A 19478-nucleotide genomic window follows, 5' to 3' on the forward strand; every position below is an offset into this window, starting at 1 on the left:
GGTATAAAACTTAAAATTCTTCTGTGTGGTCAATTGAAATTTATTGAAAAAGAATAAAAATAATTTTTGACTTAGCTGCAATTTTAGTTTTATAATTTACAAATTGGTCTCTAATGTTTTATCCGTAACTTTAGTCCTTAAAATTTTAATTATTTATTATTAATTTTTTAATTATATATATCGTCATATTTTATTTTATTAAATTAAAATTTATTTTTATAATATTTTTTACTATTTTTTATATTAATATGTTTATTATTTGTTATTTTATTTGAAATTTAACTATTATAAAAGTTTAAAATATAATTAAAATATAATTATTTAAGAATTAAATACATATTTAACTCATTTTTATAAAATATGATATAAAAATTAGCATTAATCGAAAATATTAAGAACAGGAGCTAGGTTTTCTAGTTAGTGTGGTTTGTGAGAGTGATTGAGAACTTAGAGGGACACAGAGAAATTCACCTGGGTCGTAACCAGCTAGTTTGTTGTATCAATTGAGATGGAGCAGCATAGCGAAACGTGCGATAGAGAAGAAGTACGCGAGGGTGGTGGTGGTTCCTCCTTGGATCCTCCCAATCCAGAAGGAGAAACCCCAATCTCCGACGGCGTCGCATTCAACAATCAAAGCGAAATTTTCAGAGCGATCGAAGTTGTGGAGCGCGACTCACTGGCCATCGCTCAGAGTTTCACTTCTCTCTTCGCCTCTCTCCGTTTGGCGCTCTCCGAATCCACCGCCACCTCGCTCCACCACATGCAGTGCTTCACCGATGCCACCGGTCGCCTTCAGGAATCCGGTTCCACAATTTCTCATCCATAAACATTAATTCAAATTGGAAACATAATAAAATCGTAATAAACGTTTATATTTGTGGATTTGCAGTGCTTGATGCAGCAAACAAGGGGAATCGCTATATAAATTCCTGTCTCAGGTATTTTTATTAAATATGCTTATTAACTGTCTATATTGAAATTGTTGGAAAACGGATAGATCACGTGACAGAAACTAAAATAAACAATGAAGCCCGGTGATTAAGTTGTTTAGTTACTTATTCATTATAATCATCGTTATCATATTTTGTGGGGGTGCAGATTGAATGAAGAGATGAAGACTGTTGATGGACTCGCTGCTCATCTGTATCCTATTGCTTTGCTATTTGCTGCTAATTTGTTTTACGCTCTCCTTCGTATTTTTGATATAAAGAATATACACTGTCACCCAATAAATGTTTCCGAACATGCCGAAAGAATCTATTGTGTAAGCCATGGTGTGCTTAGTACCATGTTAACATACTCCACTTTGATTCAATGGTGAACCTTTGTGCATTTTAGAGGCGTTCTCTCTGGAGGAGCTTTATTTGCTGCTTGAGACAAAGACTTGTGTGATTAGTAAGTAGGAACACTTGAAATTGTTGACTATTGTTCTTTTTCATCCTTCTTTGATCTTAGTTTTTAATTGAATCCTCAATGATTCGAAGAAAAACCCTAAGAAGGCACGTAGATTCTCTGGACTCAGCTGTTAACAAGCTTCTTCAATTCCCCTGATACATTGGGATTCAGTCCTGTACAAGGTTCATTTCTATTTCCCATAACTAACTCTTGAAAGAATGTGGAATGCCTAATCTATATATTTTTCATTTCATGGTTATGCTGAGATAGTGTTTCAGTGCAAATAAAGCAAAAGAATATTTTTCTCTTCTGGCAGTTGTTAAGATAGAGGGTTGAGAAGCGGTGAAGTTTCCTCCTTTTTCCCCAGTAAACAAGAGATAGAGTCTACAATATTGTTCCTCGTGTCACAAAATTTTCCTCTAGTGCTGACAAAAAAAAAACACGAGACTTTCCTCTAGTGTGTCACAAGATTTTTCCAGTGCACAGTATGTTTGAAGTTTTAGACGTGATGATTTTATGTATGTGCCTTTGTCATTATCACTGGTGCTGTTAATAGTTTGTATTCAGGACAGAAATGAAAGTAAGTACATTCTAGAGTAGCATATTTTGGTTCTTCATCTTGTTCTGAAATGGTATAAAAACATTCTATGCCTCTTTGGGAGAGATGGGATAAGATAAACTGCCTTTACTCTTGTTTTACACGATGGCACACTAGCTGAAAGAAAAAAGGTATAAAAGTAAAGAAAAAAGAAAAATGGAATGTCTGGCGTGTGTAAGAATACGACCTTTTGACCGACTGGTCCGGGATTCTATACGTTGTGCTGGCAAACATGAAAATGAATATTTTGAACCCTTTATCACTTGAGCAAGTGTTGAATTCCAATCCTTCAAAACAACTTGAGCAATTTTCCATATCTCGTGCGAATTCCAGGAATGCCCAACTGCATCTAAATCTTCTGAATCAGGATAGACAACTATGATTGGTATATAACTTATATATGGTAAAAGTGGGTAAATGATGCTAAAAGATGGGTGAAAACATTAATAGGAACCCAATGTGATGTAATACAGTGTTTTATTTCCTGAAAAACCCTATGTTAATCATTATGTCTGAGGAAATGATAGGTGCACATTGTTTAAACGATATAAAAGTTGTTGGATAGACAGATGGAGGGGATGTAATGAAACATAGAGTCATCTTGCAACAAAGTGTAGACAAATAATTTAGTGTCAAGCTTGTTCGATTAAAATAGAATTAATCAATAAAAGAGACGTTTTAGTGGTTGTAGTTTATGTTTTTGAAATGGTATTTTATGTAACGTTTTCTAAGCGCCTATGTTTGGTTAAGATTCCTTGCTGATTTCCGGAGTCTTCATGTTGAACTAAGCAAAGTTTTTTTTTTTTTTATAGATAAATAACAGTTGAAGAGACCTTCCAATTTAGGAGGTTTGGAATTACTATAAAAACTTTAAATGTAAAAATTGAAGGCCGTGATGTAAAAAAAATATGAATATCCAACTTGCACACTCGTGGCTAACTTTTACAACACTAAAACATTCGATGATTGGAGGAATGCTTGGTGTTCTTCTCATGAGATAATTCCACTAAAGAATCTAACTACTCAAATTTCTTTTATCGCGCAAGATGGTACTAATCATATAGAAGCTGGTCTCCAAAATGTGAAGTTGGTATTCATCTTACCTGCAATTGTAGTTTCAAAGTTAACGAATCATATTGTAAAAAAAAAAATCTAAGATTTATGAGAATTCAATCATGTAGATTTTTTTTTTTTATAAAACACGTCATTTAATGTTAATAAATAAAAAAATATAAAATTAAACATAATAAATAATAAAAAACGTATTAAGATTTTCTTTATTTTCTCTCTCTGGTATTTATTTAATTATTATTTTTTTTATCTTTACTCTTTCTCATATTCTTTTTTATTTTTATGAAAAAAAGAGTTACACACAAATTTATTATTTTTCCTTTTATTTCATACATATTTCATTCCGTCATAGAGAAAAAATTGTAACTCTCTCATGTTTTAATTGATATAAAATATTAGTTTCATATGTATATTTTTTTATTTCACGAGTCTTTTGTATAATATTTTTTTACGAATATTAAAAAAATTAACCAATATATATTTTTTTCATAATCTAATTTTAACCGTGACTTGATTGTCATCATATTTTTTTTCTAATAATTATGTTTCTTAATATTTAATTATATTTTGATAGTTTATTTTTTAGTTTCAATTTTTTAAAGAAGTATACTTACAATATATATATATATATATATATATATATATATATATATATATATATATATATATATATATTATATATAAGTCACATGAAGATGGTGAAAACAACACATTCAATTTCTTCACTTATTTTAAAGCATAATATTAATACTTAATTATTTATTTATTTTTATTAATGATAATGATTGAAGATATTTTGATTGTATTATTTTGGTCTTTCAAAATTATTCATCAAGATTCACCATTGACACTACAAAATCTAAAAATGATTCCTTTTATAAAGATAATTTCTAAGTTATGTAACATGAACAAAGAGCGACGATGAAAAAACTAGAACAATAAGTGACATTAAAGATAGTAGTTTTATCTTTTAGACAGATGAAAAATGCAAGATGAAAACATAACAGTGTAAAAAGAGTACTATTCAAATAAACGAAAATTCCAATTTACCAGTAACGGGAAATATTTGAAGAGATCGTCCAACATGAAGATATCAAGAAAAACAGAATTTAGAAAAACGTTTAATGAAGATCTTTGACGTGTTATTGAGAATCATTGAAGAGTAGTTCTCCACCGTTTGAACGATAAGGCTGAATGAATACACTTTTCGACATCATAGTTAGATATAAATTTAACATAAAAAGACACGTGTAGTCATCTTATAAATCAATGTTGGGTGTCATTTTGGGGTTAGAAATTTTCTAACATAAATGCCAAATTGTTATTCAAATCAAGTGCATGTTCTGACCATGTATTCCTTTTTTACATCTCTTTTGAATGTTTTTATTTAATTATCATTTTTAAAATTTAAATAACATTAATCATTATTACTGTTTTTTGCATTATAATAATTTTGTTAAATATTTAAGGTACTAATGATTTTATTTCTATTTTTGTTATGGATATACTTGAAATTATTTTCTTATACATTAATTTTAATAAAAAAAATTATGAATTAAACTCGACACTATTTAAAATTATTTTCTTAGACATTTCAAAATTTATAATTATAAACATGAAATAATAAGATAGATAATTGTATTTATTAGGTTGTTAGAAATTGATTTTGATTACTGACCATTTACTAAATTAAACATCATAATATCTTTTTGCATGTAGTACTCGTATAAGAAATACGCAAGAGAAAGACTAAAATAACTCAAATAAATTGCTTTGTGTCAAAGATAGTTAACATTATATTCCCATACCTTAAACATATTCAAATATTGATATATGATTATTATGGAACCATTATTAAAAATAATGTGGTGGTAGTTTTGTAACTAACTAAAATATTAAATGTTCAAATTAATTTATACAAAAATATTCGTTTAGAAGTAATGACAAGAACAAAAAATAAGGATTGAAAAGTAGTACGCATTACTGTTATTGTGGATGTATGGTATGGTTTACAAAGAAAATGGATATTTTTTCCTTTGATTTAAGATTTTGCGCAATGGGATAAATTAATAAATGCAAACATCAATAAATAGTATAAAGTATTGATTAATAAAATCAAATTAAAAATATGGATTGTATTAAAAATGTAATTAAAAATAGTGAAAAATAAACAAATTTGGTTACAAGTTTATAACATAAGTATGTTATTTTATTTTTCAAAATCCCACTAGACGCAGACGTATCACAGTGGTACAAGTCTTTGGGTGATTTTTCAAACAGTTTCATTGTGTGGGTTTGGTTGAAAATTCAACAATATTAAATTAGCACGTGAAAATGATATTTTACTTCTTAAGTTAGGTTTGCTTATTAGAAGAATGGGAAAAGAAGAGTATCGTTTATTAAACATCTAGGTTACTTAATTTTTAATATATCTCTCATCGTATTTTATTTGTTTTCATTTCTTTATTTAAATTCTAAATTACTAAATATCAACTAAATACGTTCATGAAAATAATATTCTTACATAATATATTTTTAAGAATAAGATAATTTTGATAATTTGTTTATAAATATAAAAAAATTATCTCTAGATTTTAATATGTTTATATATTATTTTTAATTATGAATTTTCTTTATTATAGAATTCAAATTACTAAAAAATTATATTTTTAAATATTTTTTTATGATTTAAAGAATTATTATCTGGTTAACTATTTTTATGCATATCTTTTACATTTTTCATTTGTTTTTTTATCATAATTTTTATTTTCAACTTTTTTGACATTAGGACTAAAATCCTTTTTATATTTAACATCAATGTTAAGAGAGATTATACTTGCTCTATCTTTTTATGACTATGTTATATGTAATTTTATTTATTAATGTTAATTTTTTCTTCTTATATATATCATTTAAAAAGATTTATATATTTTAATTGATACGATCTTTAGGTTTGTAATCAATTGTTTTGGGTTTAAATTAAGTTTTTAATATATTATCACGTGTGTTTCTACGAGGAACTGGGTTAATTTTTAAACAAAAATTATATACGATAGTTAAAATCAAAATCATGTTATAAAAATTATATACGAGGAACTGAACTCAAATTACATTTATAAAAATTAATCCTAACCAGAAAACGAAAACAAAAAATAATGACATTTTAAGCATGTTAATACACGGGAAAAGTACATTATGTTGAGTTAGTAAAAAATATGTTACAATTTATTTAAAATGGACTTTCAAATACAAAAAAATTAAAGTTTTCAAATATATAATATATTTTGTAATCTATGAGTTTTATTTCAAGATTTATATTTCATAAATAATAAAAGGTATAAATAGAGGATAAATATTTATTTTTTATTTTTATTTAAAATTTCATATCACTAAAATTCAATTTTTTGTGAATTTTTTCAATGTTGAAAGAATAACTAAGATTATGTTGTGTTATCAAAACAAAGTATTGTGAAAGTAATAAGATAAGGAGAAAATTAGACCAAACGAAAGTGTGCTTTGGTAATCGATTCAAATCTTACTAATATATTTTTTTTAGTTTTTTTTTTCTCTCTCTTTTTTGGGGGATTGGTTATGAAGAAATGTTGATAGTCAAGGATTTGATTTTGGGAGTTTATAAGAAATATTTTGGATTTCTGAAAGCCTAAAAAAAAGATTTGCTTAAAAACACACTTCAATCACATTTATAGAATAAATTGATTGCTAGATGTGTGTGCAACGTGTGATATGCAAATTATGTGTATGGATTTGAGATACACGTAATTACATATACAAATTATGTTTCGAATCTGTTCTAAACAATCCTAGAATCGATTCTATCATCACCTACAATATATCCTTCTTCTTGTAAATAGGGAAGAACCGATTCAGTTTCCACCAGAATTGACTCCTAACATCAAATCTGCAACGTACAAATGAACAAATAATTAGGATAATTATTTTACCCAATTAACATAAAAATTAATAAATACAAATTCAATTTAGAAATATAAACATTTTGAATAATAAATTGATAAAAAGTCGGCCGAAAATAATCCAAATTTATAAGACAGTTAAAACATAATTAAACTTATATAAAACAATGAACGTGGGATTGTCTTAATTAAAAATTCAGTCATATCATAACATAAAGTCTGAGTTTCTTGTGCACATTTTTGTGTGCATAATAATAGCAACACTGCCATGGTCACTCTCTCTTTCTCGAGTCAACATCTGCAACACCGCACTTTTTGAGGCACAGTACTACTATCTACCTATCTTGTGGCACTCCAACAAACCCTACTTGCGGACTACATGTTTGGTGTCTTTGACTTCAATTATCTATTTCTCTTGGTTGTTGGTATGTATTTGTAATTTGGCTCTTTATAAGTGCTTAGATCCTAATAATTAGTGTTCTTTCTACAAAATCAGACTTAAAAAAAGCTATTTATAGATTGAATATAGTGCAAATCTATTTATCGTTTAAACCAGATAGCACAGTGAAATCTTTATCAGAAAAATGATTACCATTGACGGGAATGTAGGGACAACATTAGCAGTCCCATGTTAAAATCAATTACTTGTGGTGTTGTTTAAACCCTCAGAATTTCCTACCCAATGTACTGTGGATTTGCTCTTCTCTCATATTCAACTCCCATCATACACCCTGCTTGTTTTGTTTTTAATAGTTGAATATTATGACAAGGTTTTCTAGTCAGGGAACAAGGGTCATGGCAAGGAAGTAAATAAATCAAGAGATAGATAGATAGATAGATAGAGAGAGAGAGAGAGAGAGAGGTAGACAAGTCTAACAAACAAACTTCTCTTTCTTTAGCCATCTTATCACATAACACTGCAGATTTCTTGTGTGGTGTTCGTTCAGTAATTTTAATCTGTATGAGACAAGTTGTGTCTACTCTGCAAAGCCAGAAAACATGGTGCCAGAGAACATGAAGAAACAACTTGCTTTGTCTGTGAGAAGCATCCAATGGAGCTATGCAATTCTCTGGACTGATTCAACCACCCAACCAGGGTACCAACCAACTATTCTATTCATATTTGCCTACTCTGTTCTATTTTCAATTGTTTGACTTTGATCTTTCTCCTTCTTCAATATTTTGCTTTCTCCAATACATACAAAATTTGCCATGATTGAGCCTCAGGATAGGATGCATCTTTTTCCTGTGTAGTTTGGGTTATGTTAATACAAGATAATAAGTAAATAAACAAACAATTGTAACCTATCCATGTTTTCTCATCTATGGTGTATGGTTGACTAAATGTCAATTTGAAATTCTGAATCTACTGTTTGCATTTTCTTGTATTATTGCTTGTGAGGCATTTGGTTTGGGGGTGGTATTCAATTTTTTGTTTCTGACAGGGTATTGAGATGGGGGGAAGGGTATTACAATGGAGACATTAAGACAAGGAAAACAAGTCAAGGGGTGGAACTTAATTCTGACCAAATAGGGTTGCAGAGGAGTGAGCAGCTGCGAGAGCTATTCAAATCCCTCAAAACTACAGAAATCACCCCACAAAGCAAACGGCCTTCGGCAGCACTGTCCCCAGAAGATCTCACAGATGCTGAGTGGTATTACTTGGTTTGCATGTCCTTCGTATTCAACATTGGCCAAGGGTAAATAGTAAATCTCCCCTATTTTTCTTTCTTTCAAGATTTGGATCATCAAGATATGTTCCCAAAATCGGGTGTTTTACTGATTTATAATCTCAAGGGTTAGTGAATCTTAGTTATTCAAATCTTCGTGTTCTGGTAGGTTACCAGGAAGAGTTCTGGCAAAGGGTCAATCCATTTGGCTCAACAATGCGCATTCCGCTGACTGTAAAGTTTTTAGTCGTTCTCTGCTCGCAAAGGTGGATTCATTTTCTTGATTTGACTCGTTCTGTCATTCTTCTGCTTTTGGTTAAATCTTGAATTCTTGCACTCTGGCTGTCTACCATGCTTGAAATGACAGATGATCTGAATTTTCTTCTTTGTTTGGTTTTTGTTCCATGAATAAACCTGTGGCAATTCTCTCATGCTCAGAGTGCATCCATCGAGGTACTATCTTGTTTTTTATTTACTTAATCGTCCTTGTTTTTATAATCTTTTATGTATAATTAACAGTTAGTTCAGTGCCATCAAATATGATGTAGAGAAATTTAGATTTATTAGAACTTAGAATAGATTTTCCTTTTGAAACCACTCTACAGTGTTTGATCCAGGCACTGCTGCAACGGTATCTATCTGTTATAGTTTCAAAGCATAGAAGTAAACCTGTAGTTTACTCTCTAAAATTGTTACTTGTTCCATGCACGTAGTTTTCTTCAACACAAGTAACTAGGATTCCAAATATAAGACTTTGAAACTAATTTGTGCCAAATTTAGTAGGCAAAGACTAATCAATGCACTGTGTAATTTGTTTCCTTAATCTCAACTTTCAGACGGTCTTGTGTTTTCCGGTTATGGAAGGAGTTATCGAGCTAGGTACCACTGAACATGTAAGTTTTTTCACCTTCATCTATCATTAACTAATATTACTGTTTTGTTATTCACCAAAATAATCATGTTACTGAAACTTGTTCTTCGTGTGAAGGTCTCAGAAGATTTCAGTCTAATCGAGCGGATCAAGACTTCTTTCTTGAATAATTTTCATGTCAACGATCCTATTAAGTCAGGAACTGCATTGAAATCAAGGAACCAGGAAGATCTTGCTTATGTAGCATTTGATAATAATGTTGAATCAATTCCAGAAATTGGGTACGAAATAGCCAGCAAAACCTCTCCTGATGGTAGTTCAAATGCATTCCAAGCCTATCAACCACTGGATGAAACTTTCATGGTTGAAAGGATAACCAGTGGCACTTCTCAAGTCCAAAGCTGGCAAGTTATGGATGATGAGATAAGTAACTGTGTCCATAACTCCATGAATTCCAGCGACTGTATCTCACAAACTTTTGCCAGTCCTGAGAATATTCCTTCTTCACCCAAGTGTAACAACCCTTCTGACCCTTTTGCCCGAGATATTCAAAAGTGCAACAACCCAAAAATGACGCTAGTAGATCCTCGAGGTGATGATTGGCATTATCAGAGAGTTCTATCTGACCTTTTAAAAACCTCTGATCAGTTACTCATGAAAATGCATTCACAAAAGTTTCATCAGGAATCAAGCTTTGTTTGTTGGAGGCCAGAAAGGGCAACGGATTGCCAATGGCCAAGATCAGGAACTTCACAGAAGTTATTGAAGAAGGTATTGTTTGAAGTTCCTCAAATGCACATGGATGGTCTGCATGAATCTCAAGAAGAAAATGACTATAAGGAGGGAATGAGACTAGAGACTGATGAAATTGGCATGAACCACGTAATGTCAGAAAGAAGGAGAAGAGCAAAACTAAATGAAAGGTTTTTAACCCTTAGGTCAATGGTCCCTTCAATCAGTAAGGTAATGTATATTTCACTGGTGCATTTATTTGCTTGATTGTCACTTATTGCTGAAATTAATGAAGTGTACAATTCTTTCAGGATGACAAAGTTTCAATACTTGATGATGCAATTGAATACCTTAAAAAGCTTGAGAGAAGGATAAAAGAGTTGGAAGTTCAAAGAGGGATAGCAAATATGGAGCCGGGGACTAGAAGATCGCCTCAAGATATGGTAGAAAGGACTTCTGATCATTATTTTAGCAAAAACAACAACGGAAAGAAATCAGTTGTAAAAAAGAGAAAGGTCTGTGGCGTGGATGAGACAGGAAAAGAGATTAATTCAGATGCTTTAAAAGGAAGTTATGCTAATGATATTACTGTGAGAACTAGTGACAATGAAATTGTGATCGAAATGAAGTGCCCCGCAAGAGCAGGAAGGCTACTAGAAATTATGGAAGCAGTTAATAGTCTCAGTATAGATTTTAATTCGGTTCAGTCAACAGAGGCTGATGGAAATCTTTATCTGACCATTAAATCTGTGGTGAGCACTTCTGGTTTTATACTATTATGCATTCAGCAGAGCATAACTAGCTACGAAATGATCTTTTCTTATGCACCTAAATTGCCTTTTTCTAAAATTGGTCATCCTTCTATTTTCAGCTCACAGGAGCAACTATTGCAACAACCAAAAGAATCAAACAAGCACTTCAAAAAGTGGCTTCGAAGTTCTGATTTTTTTTTCTCTTCACCTTAAACCATGGTGGTGTTCAATTCAGCTCTTGCCACTGCATACAGAATTCATGAGATCAAAGGAGTCAAAATAGAATATCTTTTTGAAGATTTTCCACGAAAGGAAGATGCGGTCTCACTCTTTCGGCTATACCTTAACTCATGGTGATGCAACGTGGACTTTTTGGCACTTGTAAATGGTTAGGTAGGCTTAGCTGACTAGATTCATGTAATGTCATTAGCTCGTATGGCATCACACTGGTTGACCAATGACTAAATACCGATAGAGAGAGAGAGGTCCATTGTTAATTATGATAGCCTTCAGAGCCATGCTTAAAGTTGAAAATGAACCAACAACTTAGATACTTTTCTTAGTGTTCTAACTAAAAGGAACAACTATTTCTACCATGAATCAGTAATTCAGAATTTGTTTATGGATTTCTCAGTCACAGCGAATCTATATCTTCTGTGATCCAAGAAATGTATAGAGATTCACACATGCTCAACTTGTATCCTACTAAAACTAGAACAAACTTGAACAGTAGAATTGCCGACAGATTAATAATATTTTAACAGGTGAAGGTCTTTTTCTATTAAATCACTGTTTATGTTTATTATTAATTTCTTTATCATCTTTCACTATTTTCTTTCCACCTTATTAACATGTGATAGCATTGCTTTTAGTGATTTTCCTCCCATTTCTGATTAGACACTCAAACTTGCAGAGGGTGATGAAATAGTAGAAGGATTCAAGGGATATAGACTCTCTTCTTTATAATAAAATACTATAACCAACCAGTGGATATAAATTGACTGAGTTCATCTTTTCACCAACCACTTCATTCATTTTTATTTGTTTATTCCCTAATCACACTTAGTCTGACAAATTAAGTTTACAGTAATCTTGTTTATGCTTTTTAATATTCAGAGATTAAAGAAGAACTTTGCTGGATTTTGACGGATCCACGCTTGAACAGATCATAAAAAGGAGTGGTGGAGCCACCCTGCATTTCAATTTTATTTGGCCAAATGTATTATTTTAAGAGTAAATCGTCAATTTAGATTTGATGTATGTGTCACTAAGTAAACTTTGATTATCAAATTAGGCCTTTAATTTTTTTTTTGTTGTTTCTTCAATCTTTGAAAATTTTCACAATTAAATTAATTTCTAATGATTTAGTTTAGTAAATTATATTCCCCGATACGTACGTTTTTAACTACTAATTTAGACTTTAATTTTAGAATGCTGAGCGACGGTGTTGATAGATAAACTATTTTTTTTAAGACTAACATGATGATTAAGTTTATAAGAAATAATAATATGATGACACTATTTAAATTTATTGAAAAGCTAATATGGTTAGTACATATTTTGAAGAACTTATGTGGAAACACAGTAATTTAAGAAATCATTTAAAATTAATCTTTTTAATGTCTATAATGAATTTTTATATGCAATTTAATTAAAAAATATATAAATAAAAAGTTATATTATTATAAATAGACTCTTCAGCTTTCCCCGCAATACTTTTTGTAGCTACTTTTTAATTGTAATATGTGTTTTCGTGATGAATTTTGTTGTTCGTATTTAAACAGGTAAAGTGAATGTGTTACGTAGACGACATAGATTATATAAATCCTTTTAGTATGTAGTTGATTAATTTGAAGCTATCTTTATATTGATGGATTGTTGATTTTTATGAAAATTATATTGAGTATTTGAATAATTTGATTGAATTTAAATAAGGTAATGTATCCATTGAAAATTATACATAATTTATAAAAAAAAATTAATGAGATGATGTAACTAATAAATAAGTTTTAGAAAAATAAATAAGTTGTGTAAAACTAACATGGTTTTAACGTGAATAAGTCATGTCAAAGTTGTACAATTTTAACTAAAAATACTTTTAACTATAATTATGTTAATTTATCATGATTTCAACTTTAAAAATAGTTTAAACTAAAATTATGTAATTTTAATACAATTTTTTCAAAGCAAAATTATGTTATCTTAGTATGACTTGTTCTTTTTTGTATTTTTTTTAAATATATTCCATTTCAATAATTTAAAAAAAAACACCACGTTTTTGCCTAAATCAACTTATACATCAACAGCTATATAACCATTCAAAAAAAAATTACAAATTATTTTTTATAATGAATACAGTATAAATAATTAATAATAATCACGATAAATTTTTGAAATTCTATCTAAACTCTAATTCGTTTACTATTGTCCAAAACAACTGTAAATATTTAATTTAATGTAATTATATAAATTATTTTAAAAATATTTTACCATCTAATTAATATTAAGAAAATATTTAGTGGTTAAAAAGATATTTTACCATCTAATTATATTTACTCTCATTATTTAATAAATTTTGTACACAAGTAAATTAAGTTTACTATTAATGAATTATTTTTAATTGAAAACTAATAACAATGTTAATTACCCATTAACGATGTTAAAAGTAAAATTAACAAAAACGAAAAGTTAATACATGTTATTTAGTTGAACACGGTAATACTTTTGTAAAAGAAAAGTAAGAAATGTTAGAAAAAAAATTACTGTATTTTAAACGGAAATAATTAATATAAATAACCATAAAGTCCTGAACTATCTTTCACATAAAAAAAAAAAACTTCATTAATAATATTATTAGATATTCGGCCGCCAATTTGGAATTCAGCTTAAAATAAGCGAGTGCACTCATTCAACAACCCACTCAGTTAACACAGATTAGCCAAATTTTCTGACTTAGATTTAATAATCCTACACGTGTACACTCTTAACGTAAACAAAATTCACCATTTTCTATTATATCAAATAATTTCCAAACATTTATCTTTCATTTTTCGTCACAATATGCAATATATTTATTTCTCTGAAAAAAAAATACTGTTAAAATATTTCGATATTATACTATCAAACTGTGTACGAAATTACTTAAAAAATGTAACCAAAATAACTAAATTAAATTTTAATATACTAATAACGGGCTATTGCTTGAGTAGGGTTTTAATTTGAATCATTTATAAAATTATAGTCAAGTTTCATAGTTAAATACACAAAACCGATGTATAATACTGGGTAAGAGTTATTTATTACTCTTTTAGGTTAGACTTTTCTACTTAATAATGTATTTCTTTTTATAATATTTAAAGTTGAATATATACATTGATAAAAAAATATATTTTTTTATAACGTATAACTTTAATATGATTGTTGAATAATGTCTCTTCCTCTGTGGCATGAGGTTCATATTGGTTGCTTTGATTGTGATTGATACTTAAGTTAGTAGAAAAAATTACTAAAATGTGACATGTAAAATATAAAGAAAACTAACATAAAATAATAAGTTACATGTCTCGTTTTCTTAAACATAATTTAAAACAACTAAAAATATACTACAAAAATGTGATGGATGAATTCTGCAAATTAATTGGGTTATATATAAATAAAAAAATACAATACAAGAAACTTGATTTTCATTCATGGATTACACGTCAATTTAACTCATTTTCTAAATAGACACTTCTTTCGATCATTTAAAATATCTAAATGTCTAACAACATTTTTTGAATCAAATGCGACCCTCTTTTTTAATGTATAATGTAAGGACATGTAAATTTATAAAAAGCATCTTTGCGCCTTGTGTGGGGCAGTCAGACCCATCAGATTAAAGCCAACTTGATCTTAGGAGGGGCTCTTCAGAACCTATTTTCTTTCCCTGAACTTCATTTCTCCTTCTCTCTAAAACTCTCATGCCATAAACTCTCTCTTTGCCTTTTCTCTAGATTTCCAGCTCAAAGAACCGTAGGATTTTGATTTTTGTGTTGCCCAAGCATTCGTGACGTAGAGAGCTCCATTTCTACCGAACGTTTTCTTCATTCCGACTGGTAAGTCGTTTTCCCTTCTCCTCCACTGTTTTTGGAACCTAGGGCATGCCACTTACTGGTTGCATGTGGTTGGTAGCTTGCCCTTTTTGTGTTCTCTGTCCATCCCAGCTCTAATTACGGTTTCCATCACATTTTGGTGGGTGTAGGGCACTGCCTAGGTCCTTATTGTGAGGCACTGTTAGAGCGTTCTAGTGGGTTGTGCTGCTCAACTTTAAGGTAAGGGGAGCTGGATCTTGCTTTTTGTTCTGTAGATTAGGGTGTGCATGAGATAAATTGTTGTTTGATGTGGGGAAATAGCGTATGTATTGATTGTTATGTATGGGTGTTGTTTGTACTGGAATTGAAAATGTTGTATGTGAACTCGATTGCTCAAATGCCTGTCTAATAGTGAATCTGTGGAATTGTACGTATGAATTGGTATGGATAAGGTTTGAGACTGATATTGAATGGCTGGATGAAGTGAAGTCTACTAAATAGGTGATTAGAACAACACTTAAGTGAATTAGGGTGTTTAGGGTCTTATTAGAGGAACTGAGGTGGTCAAATTGAGAATTAGGCATTACAAATCATTCTGGTCAGTTTAGGTGGCTTAGGCAAGTCAATTGGGACCTAATTGGACCCCTAAAATGGTTAAAATCAGACTCAAGGTGGTAGAATTATATTTGGGCCCTTAGGTTGAGAGATTTTCTGTTTTCAAGTATAAATCAACGCATAAACACTTTAAAAAGATGTTAGGAAGGGTTAGAATTAGTTAGACATGTTTAATTCAATATATACTTCGAGTTGGGGGTGTTAGAAGTTCACTGAAATGGTTAGAATGAGTTTGGAGTGGTAGAGTTGTGCAAATCTGCAAAATTTCATTCTGCAGATTTTGCAGATTCGCAAAGCGAAGCCTTTCGCTCAGCGAGTCACCCTGGCGAGGTGCTCTCTGCCAGGGCATTCGCATAGCGACTCTGTGCGCGATGCGAATTATAACAAAGGGTTGCTCTTTGTTTGATAAGTCGTGTAGCGAATGTAGTTGCTTTGCGACTGTTGCTAGCCTGGAAAATTAGCCAAATTAATTCGAATAGCGAATTAGGGACGCTATGCGAGGGTTTAGGGGCTGATAATGTGTATTAGAATTTTAGTTCAGCATAGCGCACAAACTTGGTGCGCTATGCGAATTTTAGCTGAAAAACACTCCCCCCGTTAGGAAAATTCGCTCAGCGCACCAAGGGTGGTGCGTTGTGCGAATTTTTGCTGTCTTGCCTTGCACCTTGGTGCGCTGTGCGACCTATTGCAGTGAGTTTCACATTTTTCCTCATCTGTTTGAGTTATTTGATGTTGTTTGACTGCCAAGATGTATGTATGTCTATATAATTGATTTGGGTGGCTTGATTTTGCTACATGATTGAAGGTATGTTGTATTGTATGTGAATTATAGTTTGGAAGCATGTATGAAACAAAGTTGTGATTGGCGTAAGTGTAACAGTATGGTTGATGGACGTAATTCCATGATCCTCAAGGAGAGGATACATGGTGGTGCCCTATTGGTGTGTAGAATGATTGCATGGTAGCTCAGTCTTGGGGGTTTTCTTGACGCTCCAATGGTCTTTCATTCTCAAGTAGAGAGGATTGATCCATGTGGTGAGGAGTAGCAGGAGGTCCTAGTCTTGGAGGCTTCTAGTATGCTCCAGGGCGCGGAACGGACTAACCTCGTGAGTGTGGTAGGGTGGAACCCATTGGCAACGACTTTGCAAAGCAGTAGAGGCCACCATGAGTGCATAACCCGCCATAGCTCGGTAATCATTCTGGTCCAGACGAGTCGGTCTATAAAGTAACGAGTCTTGTGATGTCATTTTACCATGTTTGCGTGATTTTTGCATGTCGTATGTGAATGGATAACATGATTTTTATATCTAGCTCACCCTTGCTTGTTTGCATTGCTTCTGTATGTTTCTTCTTGCGATGATCATCCACTTGGATGGGAGCAGATGGTGAGGAGGTTCCATTGGAGACGGCTTTGGAAGTTGAGGACAATGCTGCCGCCTAGTCTCCTACGGTGTTATTAATTATTCTTGTAATTTAGAATACTGTTTCCCTTTCAGCTTATATATTTAGATGTCTTTGGAGTTTAAGTTTAAATTCTGAGGCTATTTTGGGGATGACTGTAATCCTTAATTACTCTTCACTGTTTTCTCATATGATGCATGATGATGTCTTTATTATATATGTTTTTCTATACAATTGGGATCTCACATATAAGAAAATATATATTTTAAGATAATAATACTTTGACAACATTTTTTTAATAATATTTTAGTATCATTTACGTCTCATTCTGTAATTAGTTTATGTTGATATTTATGATTATTATTATTGATTATAGAGTAATTTTGGACTAATCACATAATGACACGTAAATGATGTTAAATTGTTGTCGAAAGTATTATCCTATATCTTTATCTTATATCTTGATTGTTGGAAGAGAGCTGATAAGTGGACACGTTGAAGTTTGATGAGTGAAGTTGTATATGGAAAAAGAAATGGAAGGACTAAATGAAGAAGTCTTGAATTTTTTTTTTATTTAATAATTTAACTATGTTAATAATTTAAATATATTTTATTAAATTATTTGAATTAATTTTTTCTATTTGAATAACAATCTTTTTCAAATTAAATTTGAATTCAGTGTATGGTTTAGTATATTATGTACTTTTTTATTTGAGATTACTTATATATTTTTATTTTATTTCATTTTTAAATTACAGAACATAAAATTACAATTTTATAGTATGAATCTATTTTTTTTAACGATGAACTAAAGTTCTATTACATATAAAAATTATTAAAAACATAAATTGAATTTTACCTAAGAAAAAAATACTAAATATTAAAATAAATTTTACAATAATTATACTAAAATTAAAAACACAACATAATATTAAATATCTAATAATTTAATATTATTTTAAAAATATATAATTCATTATATTTTAATTATTATTTTTTATTCGTGTCATGTTTTATTTATTATATTTAAATAAAATAGTTTAATTTATTTTATTTTTATATTTAAGTAATTTTTTATATTTAATTTATTTTTCTTCAAGAAAATAAAATAAAAATATTTAACTTAAGTTAATTAAGATTAATTTTTATATTTAATTTATTAGAAATTTTTCTTATAATTTTCTTATATTATAAAGTATAATTAGTATATTTTATATATATGTATTCTCGTTTTGGGTCTTATATTTCTTCAATAAAATTACATACCAATAGTGTTTTAGGTCCTCCCAACTATAATCACAAATATGATTGGACATATATGTTGCTTTCTATGTCAAGAGTCTTAATACGAAAGAAGTTAGACTCTAAAAGAGAAAATAGAAAAAGGTGTAAAGAAAAAGTTTGAAAGAGATGATGATATTTATAAAATAAATTTCGACTAGATCAAATTTTCTATTTAGAATTTGACTTGATAAGATTTAAAACAAGAAAACTCATTGTTTTTTCTATTCATATACCATATATATATATATATATATATATATATATATATATATATATATATATATATATATAACTAAATAAAAGCAAGAATATCACTGATAAAAATGTTCATCAAATAATATTCATAATTACATTAATTAAATATTGACTATAATTATATCTATAAAATAATATCCATAATTAATAATTATTTCCATCAATATTCGTAATTATATATATCAAATAAAGTTCATAACCATGTCTATCAAATAATGTGAATAATTATGTTTATTAACTAATTTCTATAATTTTGTTTATCAAATACTGACCATAAATAATTATGTCTATTAAATAATATTCATAATTTATTCATAAAAAAAACTAAGAATTTATCTCCAAATTAATAATAAAGTAAACAACTATAATATTAATATCTATGACTTTTTAATAATAAAATAATTAAATATAATTTATTAAATCATTTATAGCCTAAACAATTTTTTAAATCTTTACATATCCGTAGTTATCTTAATGTTGATATGGTTTAGACATACATAATTCCATTTGATACCAACTTAGTTATACTCAATTTAAACTAAAATCTAATTTAAATTGAATAACCTAACAAAATATTTTACAAATGAGTTTACTTTTATAAATATTGCAGACAAAAAAATTAAAGTTATGTTTTAAGATTACAAAATAGAAACTTAAATATGTTTTGGATCAACTAGTCCCCAGACTTTAGAAATGTGTGAATTTAGTTCTTTTAACTAAATTTTGTTAACTTTATTTGATGTTTCAAACATATTTCTCAATTAACATTGAAGCAAAAATGTGTCAAACGGTGTAAACAATTCAAATACTATCATGAAACGCACTTAAAACA

General features: G+C 29.6%; 2 protein-coding genes across 5 annotated transcripts; both read left to right on the forward strand.

Moving 5' to 3' along the window:
• The first annotated feature begins 398 nt into the window (after positions 1–398).
• Positions 399–2058, forward strand: LOC108346960 (uncharacterized). Of its 4 annotated transcripts, none has more exons than XR_008246228.1 (5): positions 399–803; positions 890–938; positions 1099–1395; positions 1485–1577; positions 1712–2058. XR_008246228.1 is itself a non-coding variant. In XM_052871161.1 (5 exons), exons 1-4 carry the CDS (start codon positions 509–511, stop codon positions 1549–1551), a joined length of 456 nt encoding a protein of 151 aa, XP_052727121.1. In that variant the 5' UTR covers positions 409–508; the 3' UTR covers positions 1552–1577; positions 1666–2058. The 4 variants fall into 4 exon arrangements, 2 of the variants coding, with proteins under 2 accessions (XP_052727121.1, XP_017441526.1); XR_001833824.2 differs by lacking the exon at positions 1712–2058 and adding an exon at positions 1666–1705 and having other exon boundaries at positions 408–803; XM_052871161.1 differs by having other exon boundaries at positions 409–803; positions 1099–1143; positions 1666–2058.
• Positions 2059–7297: 5239 nt separating this feature from the next.
• On the forward strand, positions 7298–11654 carry LOC108346228 (transcription factor EGL1). Its single transcript, XM_017585246.2, has 8 exons — positions 7298–8093; positions 8442–8696; positions 8836–8932; positions 9105–9119; positions 9503–9559; positions 9655–10500; positions 10581–11021; positions 11141–11654. Exons 1-8 carry the CDS (start codon positions 7996–7998, stop codon positions 11210–11212), a joined length of 1881 nt encoding a protein of 626 aa, XP_017440735.1. The 5' UTR covers positions 7298–7995; the 3' UTR covers positions 11213–11654.
• The last annotated feature ends 7824 nt before the right edge of the window (positions 11655–19478 follow it).

Source organism: Vigna angularis, chromosome 1, assembly GCF_016808095.1.
Source record: "Vigna angularis cultivar LongXiaoDou No.4 chromosome 1, ASM1680809v1, whole genome shotgun sequence".
NCBI lineage: Eukaryota > Viridiplantae > Streptophyta > Magnoliopsida > Fabales > Fabaceae > Vigna > Vigna angularis.

Bases quoted from the DNA above. Each gene is read 5' to 3' on its own strand.
- LOC108346960 (XM_052871161.1), top strand. From the start codon at position 509: ATGGAGCAGCATAGCGAAACGTGCGATAGAGAAGAAGTACGCGAGGGT. The intron at 939-1,098 runs GTATTTTTATTA...GTGGGGGTGCAG, and splicing joins TATATAAATTCCTGTCTCAG to ATTGAATGAAGAGATGAAGA. The intron at 1,144-1,484 runs GTATCCTATTGC...AATGATTCGAAG, and splicing joins GATGGACTCGCTGCTCATCT to AAAAACCCTAAGAAGGCACG.
- LOC108346228 (XM_017585246.2), top strand. From the start codon at position 7,996: ATGGTGCCAGAGAACATGAAGAAACAACTTGCTTTGTCTGTGAGAAGC. The intron at 9,560-9,654 runs GTAAGTTTTTTC...CTTCGTGTGAAG, and splicing joins AGCTAGGTACCACTGAACAT to GTCTCAGAAGATTTCAGTCT. The intron at 11,022-11,140 runs GTGAGCACTTCT...TTCTATTTTCAG, and splicing joins ATCTGACCATTAAATCTGTG to CTCACAGGAGCAACTATTGC.